The 12,250-nt window shown below is 52.6% G+C and overlaps 3 protein-coding genes across 3 annotated transcripts; 1 reads left to right on the top strand and 2 right to left on the bottom strand. All coding sequences in view use genetic code 12, as the record gives it.

Moving 5' to 3' along the window:
- Positions 1-575: 575 nt before the first annotated feature.
- On the top strand, positions 576-2,321 carry DIURU_003284 (Gti1/Pac2 family protein; the record flags this gene model as incomplete). Its single annotated transcript, XM_034156029.1, has 1 exon — positions 576-2,321. One exon carries the CDS (start codon positions 576-578, stop codon positions 2,319-2,321), a length of 1,746 nt encoding a protein of 581 aa, XP_034011910.1.
- A 3,768-nt stretch (positions 2,322-6,089) lies between these two features.
- Positions 6,090-8,816, bottom strand: CLA4 (serine/threonine protein kinase; the record flags this gene model as incomplete). Its single annotated transcript, XM_034156030.1, has 1 exon — positions 6,090-8,816. One exon carries the CDS (start codon positions 8,814-8,816, stop codon positions 6,090-6,092), a length of 2,727 nt encoding a protein of 908 aa, XP_034011911.1.
- Positions 8,817-10,113: 1,297 nt separating this feature from the next.
- MRE11 (MRX complex nuclease subunit) lies at positions 10,114-11,928 on the bottom strand (the record flags this gene model as incomplete). The annotated part of the gene is made up of 1 exon (XM_034156031.1): positions 10,114-11,928. The coding sequence occupies one exon, from the start codon at positions 11,926-11,928 to the stop codon at positions 10,114-10,116; it is 1,815 nt and encodes a 604-aa protein (XP_034011912.1).
- Between the last annotated feature and the right edge of the window lie 322 nt (positions 11,929-12,250).

Raw genomic sequence — 12,250 nt, forward strand, 5'->3', positions numbered from 1 at the left:
GTGTATATTTGTTTTTCTTGGTGTTTCCCGCCGAACCATCGTGGCGGAGCCATCGTGTAAAAGAGTGTTAAACCAACCAAATGAGACACCAACAATCTGACCTAATAGTATAGATTATACATAATTTGAAGGTGGAGTAGTCTCTAATAACCACTTAGCATTGGTTGGAAAAGCCCGGTGTGTTTCCCTTCCTTCGGTGGTTTTGGTAGTGTGTTACCTATTTTTACGAGTCGGTTCCCCTTATGCACGCGTCGCCACGAGCCCTTACGTTTTCTGCCGCTGCCTGTGGCTGTAGCCCGCCGAAAAAATTATTACCTGTCCCCCTCTCACCCCCCCCCCTCTCGCTCGTCGGCTCGAGGCTTAAATGGGTCATTCCGAACATAATTACTCGCGGAAGAAAATAATCGTGCTGTTTGTAACCCCAAAAAATTATTTTTCCCACCAGGCAGCCCGGCTCAGTGGCCCGTCACCAGGAAAAGGCCCTGGCACCCCCAGGATAGAAAAGGCCCCCACCCCCACACTACTCCCACGCCAAAGCAAAAAAAAAAAACCACTTTCCTAACGTGCCGGTACCGATGCTGCTCAAGTTGTCGCCGCTGTACTACGGCTACGTCGGGCTGACCCAGGACGCCCTCCTCATCATCCAGGAGATCCTCCACAAACGGCTCGACCTCGTCCCCCGCCGCCCGCACGAGCGCGAGCGGCCCGAGCTCATCCAGCTGGGGAACGTGTTTGTCTTCATCGAGGAGCACCTGGGCATCAAACGGTGGACCGACGGCATCGCGTGGCTGCCGCTGCGGATATTGGGCCGCTTCTTGGTGTACCGCGAGTTGGACAAACAACTGTTGCTGGAGAAGGACGACCGCAAAAAGAAGCGGCGCAAGGTGGTGCCGGGGGGCTACGACACTAGTACTAGTGTCAGCAGTGCCAACGGGCTGCTGGTGCCGCTGCTGGTGCTGCTGCTGGCGCTGCTGGTGCCGGTGCCGGGGTTGCACCAGCCACAGTTACCCCAGCTGCAACAACCACCACCCCAACTGCTTGCGCCCTATGTTTTCAAGGATAAAGGGCTCATCAAGAAGACATTGCTGCTTACGACACTGCTGGAAGACCTCCACATCGACGGCAAACCGGAAAAACAGACGATCCACCTCATCCTGTACTATAACGCCGAGGACGTGCTCAACGGCAAGCTCGTCCGCCCGCTGGAACTGGAGTATAAGCACCACCAGATCAACGTCGGCCTCTGGAACGCCGTTAAAGACCTGAGCCTCGGCGGTAAGATCCCCATCGAGGACGAAGCTTACTACTTTTTGGACAATAACTACCAATTACAAAATATGCTGGCGTTGTCGCAAAAGCAGCCGGCGCCGGCAGCGCCGGGAGGGTACCCCCAGGGCCCGCCGGGGATGCCCACCCCGCTGCAGCAATGGGGTCCGCCGCCGCCCCACCCGTTCCCCAGAGTGTACATGGACTACCCGCAGGCACCGTTGCGCCATAACCTGGTGCCTCAGCTGCTGCTGGGGTACGACGACCTGGTGCCGGCACCGGGAGCGCCGCCGGGAGCGCCGCAATACGGCGACATGGCGCCGCCGGCGCTGGGGGCGCTCCAGTTCAATAACCCGTTCCCCGTGTACTATTCCAACCAAGGGGTCACCAACACCAATCTTGGCAACCCTGGTATCAACCGAGCCAGCGATGGCGCCGTGGTGCCGCCGTCATCGCAAGTCCCCGGTGGTGTTAGCGGCGGCGGCAGCGCCCTCGGCCCGGTGCCGCCAGCGCCGGTGGGGCTGGCGCCGGCGCCCCCCACTTCCTCGGTGACTAATGGCCCTTACCAGCCTGAATTCAACTACAACTTCGGTTTTGACAACGGGACGGCGCTGGCGCTGGCGCCGCTGGTGGTGCCGGCACCACCGACGCAGATTTCTGGCGCTCCCGGCGGCGCTGCCGGCAGCGCTTCTGGCGCCGACTACCCGCAATACTTCCTGCTGCTGGTGGCGCTGACGCTGAACTCGCTGGCGCTGGGGGCCCTGGTGTCGCTGGTGACGACGCCGCTGGCCCACAAGAAGGCGTGGGCGCCGCCGCCTCCCCCGGGGCAGCCGCAAAATGGGTGGTACACCGCAGCGCCCTCCGCCGACGACGCGCTGCCGGTGGCGCCGCCGGCGCCGGTGCCGCTGGCGCCAGTGTACCTGCCGACACACCCGCCGCTGGCGCCGGGGGCACCCCAGGCGTCCCAGCCGGCGCTGTACCCGACCGCCTACGCCACCGCCACCGCTGCCCCCATCAACGACAGCTACTACAAGTCGAACAATGCATTTATTTGACGAAAATAACGGGCAAAAACCCAAATTTTTAATAGCGACGAGTGTGTAGCGAATAATTCTAATGATTGATGACGATAGCGAAACTACAAAATTTTCACTTGGCATGTTGTGGGTGTTAGTTTAGGTATTTGTCATAGCTAGTTGTGTTTTCTATTTTTTCATAGAAGACTTCTCGGCAGCTTTAGCACTACATGGTTACAGGTTACACTGAGTCAATAGTTTGCTCATTGAGTCAATAAAAGACCACGGAGAGATATCTCCTTGATATAATAGTAAAATTTCGGATACATTTTGCATATCCGTTGGTGGTTTACTCTTTGATTAATCGCTTACCGTTTATCGTCGGCTGTTGTCGCCTGTGGTGGTAGCCGAGGTGGCTCCGCAGTGCCTGAGGCGTGGGCGGTGTTCCTGGCGCCGGCGATAGCAAAGTCTCAGCCCCGGTCGAGAGGCGGTGAAAAGGAACATGCTCCGGCGGCAATGTTGTGATGAGTAAACATGGCGATAAACAGCAATGATTATTAGTGGGAAAAATTTGGAAATCAGCTGATAGTACGCATCAGCTGGTTGCTGATAGAGTTAATATACAACTAATCCTTTTACTATCCTATACAACCGACTACTGCTATGGGTAACCTGGGGAGGTGTCTCGCTAACGGAGATTATCTCGATTGAGACGAATATCACGCACGCGCACGCCCCGCTTCTGCACCAATCGAACCACTTTTTTGTATTCTACATGGTAGCGACAAGACCACCTGAGAAGGGCAAAGGCCCGAATGGTGGCGGTAGGGGATACGGAGGCGGCTAAACCTGCATCCGCCTCATCGGAATACCACCAGCAACTGACAATGAGACTATTGCTCTCCAATTTCTGGATAAATCCACGCGTTGGGCGATTAGTGGTGGCGCCGGCGAGGATTCGCCTTACCCGATTAGTGCTTCGTCAACCTAAACCGTTGCCACAAACCCAGGGGTGATTATTTTCTCAATCGCGATATTCTCGACGCCAGGGCGGTGAGATCACCGCGGGTGCGCATATAAGCCGTCGAGGTGGCCTCCTCCCTGGGGTACGATCACATAATCTATCCCGCTTACCACCGCTATCTCCCGCGGTCGCCAATACTAGCGGTGAATGATTTTACTAAAGCCAACCACCACAAACTCTCAAATCAAATACTAAACAAATTATTTCTAACTTCCCATCCTTGAATTCTGGGGACAATCGCCCCAGATTAGCTTTAGCGATGGCCTACTGCACCCACACTTTATCTGACAAGCGAAAGGCTTCCACGCCTACGACGGCGTCACCGAGCGTCAGGTGCTCCGGGATGCGAGGGCACCTGCGGCCGGGCGACATGCTCGCGCGTGTGCCAACAATAGCCGCGCGCCGCCCCTTGTGCATTTGATCCCGGCGACGCCAGCGTGATCCAGCGTCGCTGCGCTTGGTGAAACCGATCGCTCACCAAAACACGCCCACGCACGGAAATCCCCATGACGTGATTTCCATGTATGTGGGGACAGTGACGTGGGCGCCGCCGTCGGCGCGGGGCGCACCCAGCCTACGCCGCACCGTGCGCCCTCCGCTGACACCCACGATCCGCTTGCTGACAAAAAAACCATTATCCGAGCGTGAGAGATCCCCCGTGATCTGTTTGTTGACAAACACCGATTTCAATGAGAAGAAAAGAGGTTGTTAGAGTGGAGATAACGTGAAGGGGCTGTTGGCGCGCGGCGCTGTGGGTGCACTGGCGGCGCCGCCGAGGGTCTCGCCCTCGTACTGCTGGCTGAGGGCGCCCCCGATCAGGCCATTCCCTCCGCAAGCGGCTGCTGCCACTTTCGCAACCGCGGGGTGGCAGCCCGCTTAGTAAGCATGCGCCCCGCGCGCGCGCCCAGTGCCCCGATGCCTCAGGTACTCGCCCGCGCCGAAGCCAGTGCTCTCGAACCTCGTCAGGCACCCGCCAGTGTACTTCCACGGGTAAATGTAACACCGGTGTCATCAGATGGTGTGACACTAGTTTCAGGTGTCCCATTTCTGAAACACGTGGCCTCCACACGACCTCAATGAGCTACCGTCTCCTCTTCCGCTGTACTGAGCAACCCTGTCGGCTGCTATCTTCGATAAGCCCCCATATCGTCAGGTCAACCCGATGCCCATGATAGGGACCGACCCACGACGAAGACTAGCCCCAGAATCTTTGAATTGTTGTTTACTGAAAGGGGACTATCCTTTCTAAGAATAATATACTGTGGTTTACGGCTGTTTGGTGGTCAGTAGTTACCTCTCTCTTTTCATCAGTCTTCGTTTTGTTCGCAAATTTCGCCTCACACACTTTGCTCTCACATCGCGAGTCTAGCACCGGAACGGAGGCTGGCCGCGGACCCGGCACCCGCCCCAGGAACGGAGAACGCAACCCACAAAAAAAAAATTCAAAAAGCCCACGATCGCATGGGTAGTTGTTTTTTTTGATATGTCCCAGGGCTTGTAACTCAATACAATAGCCAACCTCCCCAGCCCCCTCCCGTCTACAGCTAAACCCTGCCCGCCACGCGCGATCGCTGTGCCCACCGCCACCGCTACCTGTAGCAATAAACCCGCCGTGCCGGGTGCATACAGACTGTCTCCCTTGTGGCTACGCTATCTCAACAAAAATATAATCTCTGCTTGGAAGCGCAGCCTCGGAGATTCACATGGGTCTCCGCCACAAACACCACTATCGCCTCCCCCCCGAAAAGGTCACCCGCGAGCACTTGCAAACAAAAGCTTATTAAATATCAAGCAAATAATCGCAAAAAGAACTCTCAAAAAAACATCTGTTCCAGGATTTACTATTCCTTTCACTTCACACTTTTCAAGTGCTTGACGAGATCTTGGAGCCAGGCACCAAACACTAATTTCCCAAACCGACGCTTAAAAAAAAAATCATAAAAAATCATAAAAAATCATAAAAAAATCATAAAAAAATCAGGTGCACTCGCCGCCGCTGGCGCCGGCGTTTGTCGCTGAACCAGCGACATTTTACCCCAAAAATACCCCAAGGCGGGGGGCTGGGGCCGACAGGGGCTTAGACTGGGGGGCACAACCGACAGCGTAGACAATGTGGTGTCTAGCTAAATCGAGGGGTACCCCTCAAACGACCGAGGTCGACGTCCTCGATTGATGTCGCTAACTAGCATGAGGCAGTACAAGGCAATAACTAAAATAATGTTTATTTACAATTCCACGAAGCTTTAGACTTTAATTAAACCGTTATAACATCATTTACGCTAGGACTCAATTAGATTATGTTGTGTTAATCCGAGAGTCATTAGATGGCTCCCAACCTAAAATCTCTCCCGTTCATCGTCATAACAATAACAACATCTCTAAGATCCCGCGCCTGCGGGAAACCTTAACTCTGTGGTCCCCGAGACCATCGCTGGTGCAACAGTCGCCGGCACCTCGATCAAAAAGCTTATCTCCCACTCATTAAAACAATGGCATCAAACAAGACAAAAAAATAGACACTTTACAAAAGACACCAACGCGATGCTCCACAAAATACCAGCACGCTACCCTCCACAAAACACCAACATGCTACCAAAAGTAGACACCAAACGACACAGCTTACACAAATGACAATGGGGCCATCGTCGTCAGACGGACACTCACACGCGGTGACCACACGTCTTCGACATTACTCAAGATACTCCCTCTCTATTTATTGTCGGAAATATACGACGCTTTAGTCTTACTCATGAAACGTTTATTAATGTCGATGTAATCCGCTTTTAGTGCTGTTGGTCGCCGTTGATCTTCCATTCCAATAACAGAGACAACTCGTCGATCAGCCCCAGCTTGTGCTGGATGAAACTGTGTTCCAATAACTCATCGGTGGTGGCCCGGTACCGCACATCGACGCAAAGACAAATGCTCAAAAACTTCTTAATCAGGTTACTCAAAAGCTCAGGTTTCTTCAACTTGGGGGTGCCGTTGGTGGCAATGAGGTAAAGCGCCTTAAGCGGCTCTTCGTTCAAGTACGGCGGCTCGCCTTCGATCATCTCGATCGTCATGATCCCCAACAGCCACACGTCGACCTTCTCATCGTACTCCTTTTGCTTCACCACTTCGGGGGCCATCCAGTATGGAGTACCCACCATCGTCGCCCGCTTATTACGTTGGTCGGTAAGCTTAGCACAGAAACCAAAGTCGGTGATCTTGACGTTACCGCGAGCATCCAACAACACGTTGTCCAGCTTAATGTCACGGTGGATGATGTGCTTTTTGTGCAAGTGTTGCAACCCTTTAAGGGTCTCAAAACTGATGGTGGCAATCTGGCGTTCAGTAAGCTTGTAGCCGTTGTTTTCAATCACTTCCGTAAGCGAACCACCTTCCATGTACTCCATAATCACCCACAAGTCCAGCAGACCGCGTAAGTACAGGTCCAAAAAGTTGACGATGTTCTTGTGCTGCGAGTCCTTCATCACGAGAATCTCGTTGATGATAAGCTCCTTCCGCGGTTGCACGTTCAAGTCCATCTGCTTGATCGCCACTTTATCGCGGTTGGAAATGTATTCGGCAAGATACACCGCCCCCAGGGCCCCTTGACCCGCCTTTTGGATGATGTTGAACAAGGGAGTCGGGTCCTTAGGGTTAACCACCGTCTTAAGCTTGGCGAGAATCTGTTGGTCATTAAGCTTCTCGCGCTCCTTCTTCAACTGCTTCGCCAGCTTACTCAGAGCCGACGTCCCCAGCGCCCCTGGTGCCGGGGCCAGACCATTAGTCTCGGGCTTCTTGGCATGGGTGGGTTTCGACGGCGTCTTCATCACGTTGAGACCCTTCTTCGGTGTCAGTGACAGAGGCGCCGAACTCGGCGACGACTGCGCCATCTTCGACGTGAGGCCAAACGGCTTGATGTAGTCAGCTTGGCTCGGCAGCGGTGCAGTATACTTAGACCCTTGAGGAATCGGTTGCGAATCAGCAGTGGCATCGTTAGACACGGGAGGAGGTACTGCCGATGGAGGAGCCTGCTTTGGCGGAGCCCCTTGAGGCGTCTGCGGTTGGGTGTAGTTATTGGAGATCTTAAGATCAGGATGCACGCGTTGTTGATGAGGAGTCTGGGGGGGTTGAGGCGGCTGCTGTTGGGGAGCCTGCTGGTGTTGCTGTTGTTGTTGTTGTTGGTGTTGATGTTGGTATTGCTGGTATTGTGGTTGCTGGTGCTGCTTTTGGAGGTATTGTTGCTGCTGTTGATGCTGTTGGGGTTGTTGTTGTTGTTGTTGAGGCTGTTGAGGCCGTTGAGGTTGTTGCTGTTGATATTGCTGTTGTTGGGGTGGCTGTTGTTGTTGCTGAGGCCATGGTCGTTGCTGCTGCTGCTGCTGTTGCGGCGGTTGCTGCTGAGGCGGCGGTTGTTGAGGATGCGAGGGTAGTTGAGCTTTAACCCCAGACGCGGGGTGGGCCTGAGGTTGCAGCACGGCGCCATGGTAGGGGGCTCCTTGAGCATGCTGAGACAACGAGGTCAGCAGCGCCGAACGCGGTAACTGAGAAGGAGGTGGAGGCGGCGGGCGAACGGCCTCGAGTCCCAGCTGCGGGCCCAGTTGCGACGGGCCCAGCTGCGACAGGGTCTGTTGCGACGGTGTCAGCAACGATTGACTCAGTTGGTCCTTAGTCAAATGGTAAGGTACCGGAGGCTTGGGCGCCGCCCGCGTGGGCTTAAACTGCTGAGGTTTCGGGTGTTTCACCCAATCATGAGAGCCAGGCTGGGCCGGAGCGATTTGCTTGGCTTGCGGAGCCAGGGAAATGCCGTTCAGCAGCAGCAGCGCCAGCATCCCTCCCAGAGGCAGCGTCTGCCCCAGCATGCCCATACCGCCGTTAATGTCACTGTAGAACTCCAACACTTCAATCACTGCCACGGGGTCCTTTTTCCAGTCCTCATTGGTGATCTTAGAGTGTTGCAACAACAGTTTCCAGGTATCGGGTAAACCCGTGAAGTTACCCAGCGCCGGGTCAAAGCCAACGTGGACTCGGTGGGTAAAATTGATTGGCGACAGCACCAGCAGCGTCGTGGTACCGTTATTGATCTGGACTAAAGGACACTTACGCGTAAACACGTCGAGCCAGTCCAAGTAGTCGTGGTTCAGCTTGATCGAAATGAGCATCGCCTTGCCGCCGTTTTTGGGGACAATCTCGATCAGCTGCAGCAGTTTCGAGTACCCCGTCAGCGGCTTTAAGTTGATGGTGGCGATGAGGTTTAACGGGAACGAAAGGTCGGGCTGCTGCAGGGTCACGTTATCATCCAGGCGATAGAAGTTGACCGTCTTGTCGGTGATCACCATGTACCGTTTGTTCCACCGGAACGAGGTGAAAATGCCGTCGTCCTTAAGATGGACCCACCCCGCGTGCCGCTTGGTGGCCAGCACCAGCAGCGCCCCCACCCCGGCAGCGCCCACGGCGAGGCCGTGTTCCCCTGGCGGCGGCGGCGCCCGTCGATGGTGCTTGATATCGCTTGTGTAGACCAGCATTAGGCAAGGACAGCGTCGGTGTCAGTGGTGGTGGAAACAATTGAAGAGTGGAAAGATTAGCGTTTTTGTCGCGCGCGCGCCAAAACGTGGCCTTTAAGCGTTGGCGAACCCTGGGCGTGGCGGCTATTTGGCGAATACAAGGATGTGTTTGTGGTCTGGAGGGGTAGGTCGTCAGGTAGAGCTTAGAGGTAATGTTGGGGTCAAAGAAAGGCTGATTTCTTCGGTAGTTATCTCTCAATAAGACCCTAAAGGAAGTCCACTGCCACTGGATAATTTTATTGTTTGGGCGCGCGATCAAGGGGGTGAGGGGCGGGGCTTCGGATAAGCGAACCAAGGCGGTGGGAGGCTTTAAAGAGTCGGTAATGGGATAGGAGGGTAAGAATATGGAATAGAGGGTGTTTGTAAATGTCTGGGAGCAGTTCAGTAAACGCTGGGAGTTGATATCTGTGGAATTCGAGAAAGTGGAGTGTTCGTGGGGGTCGAAAAAGGTGGACCCGAATTAGGATTAATTGGCGCGTTGACTAGCTTTTTTTTTTAGGTCGCGGCGGTACTGATTATGAGCGTGTGGCCTCGGACTAGTTTCATCGCCCTTTGTGTACAACGAAAGAAATGCTGTCCCCTTTCCAGAATTATGTCTCCCACCAACCACAGACAAGTGTCATCAAACAATAATGCAATTTCCACCGGATGGTTGTTAGCATTGGCGAGTCATATCAACGACATTTGGCAACAACCGCTAAATATATTGACGCGACTATTACTAAGCTAGGAGTAAGGGGAACCACCAGACGCGTGTGTATACTTAAGAAACAATCTTCTAAAAACTCGATCGGCTGAAGTTCCCACGTCTAAAGCGTCGAGGGTCTTGTTGGCGTGACCATGAGAAATAGGGTTCACGCATCGATCTTGTTGAAAAGTTAATTTTTAGAGTGAATTAGGGTTTGTTGTGGTCTAAGGTGAAGCAGTACTTCAAAGGCACCGACGCGCCTCACACTGAGAAAAAAAAAATCGGATTGTGACACAAAAAGTGATTCCGCCCGGGCTCGATCCGGGGACCTCATCCGTGTTAAGGATGCGCCATAACCAACTAGACTACGGAACCGTTGTTGGATTTTTTTTGTATTGGCTTTATTGAACGTTTTTGGTGATGTGACATTGATGGGATTTTCTGGTTCTAGCCTATGTATAACGATATTTGAGGGTCTGTAAACATCTATAGTATAATAGGTTCGTTTTACAAACTCTACTTGTCGTTTTTGACTCAAAGATTGAGGTGTCAATTGACGTCTATTGCAATCTATTTAGTACGTTTACGACGAGTCGGCTTTTTTGGGGGTGCCTCATTATCAGAATCACTAATAATCATCACATCATCTTCATCTTCCTCTTCGCCTTCATCTCTCTCTTCATCCTCTTCATCATCACTTACGATAAACTCCTTGCTCTTAGCCGGTTTGGCTCTCGAAGATTTAGTATTCTTCAGTTTAGCAGCAGCAGCTTTACCCTTAGCCGCCGCCAGTTTCTTCAGAGACTTAGCATCAGCTTTAAAGTCTAACGTCGGTGGGGGAGCCCTAGCCTGTTCTCGTTTAAGCTGTTCAAGAACTTGTTTCAATACTTTGCGAGAGTGATTATCATCACGATGAAACTCATCAGTATCGATTTCCACACCGAGTAACAGCTGCAGTTCTTGGATAATCTCTTGATTGATATACCCTTCAAGCACGTGTTTATCCTCAGTTTCCAAGTACTTCTTGACGGCAAAGTCCATCCCGTTTTCTGGAAGAAGCGTAAGCTTTGTCTCCCCAAGCATTTGGTGGAGAATGTCATCAAGTTTAATTTCAGGCCGTTCGGGTATCACTTTGGCCACCGCTTCTGGTTTATCGACTTTTTCCAATACTTGTCGCTTCTTATAAAAATGGATGATGTCATTAACATTAGCGACTTTACCCACAAAACGGTTCAGAAACCGTCGAGTATTTTCAATTTCGTAGCCACCAGAGTATTCCACTTTAAGACGAATCAAAGGAAGCGGCGGGTCGACATTTACACCCACCGAGTGCTGTCGCCTCAAGTACTCATTATTAGCCTCAGCAATCGCTTCCTCCACTTGTTCCGTCAAATATTTCACCACGCTCGCTCGCGATGAAGGTCCTGGTTCCACTGGCAGGTCTTCCAAAGTAATATGCTTAAGAATGAAAGGACGCACGCTAGTAAGAGGGATCGCCTCAAGCGAATAATCTTTCCCCTTAATATTAAGAATGAACACGTGTTTCGCCGCAAGCTCGCCGTCAGCCAACAGCGTCGCCATCAGCAGCCCCGCTTGGAGCACATCAAACTCCATGGCAGCGTTAGGCATGGGATCGACGATACACTCGTGTTCGTGACCCCAAAGAATAAAGTCGAGAAATGTGGGGAGAAACAGTTCGGGGATATGCAGGGTAATCAGGTGTTGGGCGTGGTTTTGGTGGATGCAAAAGAGATTAAACCACAGGTTAGTATCGACGGTAGGACGGAGGAATTTGACCTTACCGTCACGGAAACTGCGATGTAACCGCTCGTCACGAACATTCTGAAGCCCGTAAAGCGCTAACTGAGTGGTGCCTTTGCGAAGCAAGATTGGCAGCACCTCGATATCCTCATTATTCTCAACTTTACCAAAATGGTTCACCATCCCCAGAATCGCTAAGATATCAATGGGAGACAATAACCCGTCACCGGTGGCATCATCATGGTTACCACTAATACTGAATATCGGCACCAGCACGTTCAAATTAGGGTCTTCGTAGTTGACAAAATTGAAACCGTGAGTGAAGTTTCCACTGGGATCCAGGAGCAATTCCATCTCCACTGGTCGATCACCAAAGCAATTAGCCCGTATCAGCTTCATCACCTGATACATTGACTTCTTCGACGGTTTGTTGATGTGGAATAAGTCGCCACCCTGGACGATCATGTCGACGTCGCGGTCGGCGGCGATGCTGGTGATTTCGTGCCAGGTTTTCCAGCCGTCGTCGCCACGGATGGGATCGTCCTCATACGCTCCCACATGGTTATCGGTCGTGAGGAGGATGGAGAAGGTATCGCGTCCCGGAGCGATCAGTGGTAGTCTCATTCGCGTCGCGCTTGGACCACCGATGACATCATCACTACAAACATACTAGTCGAAAATGCTGCGAAAAACTAGTTGGAAAAACTAGTTGAAAAAACTAGTCGGGTTTATCGGTTGTGAACATTGAGGTGTTTCACTGTCGGACTCGAGTAGTGCCCATTCTCGCACCACACGTCGTATCCTTGAGCAATCTTGGCCAACATATATTTTCTCCCGTGGATAAGCTGGCGGAGCCAGAAGTTGCTCAGATAAGCGGACGTTAGTGTCGATGAAAATATCGCCTTCAGATAATAAGCAATCACCAGTACGAGGCGGTCGACACCAG

The sequence above is a fragment of the Diutina rugosa genome (genome assembly GCF_008704595.1).
Source record: "Diutina rugosa strain CBS 613 chromosome Unknown scaffold58_size72158, whole genome shotgun sequence".
Lineage (NCBI taxonomy): Eukaryota > Fungi > Ascomycota > Pichiomycetes > Serinales > Debaryomycetaceae > Diutina > Diutina rugosa.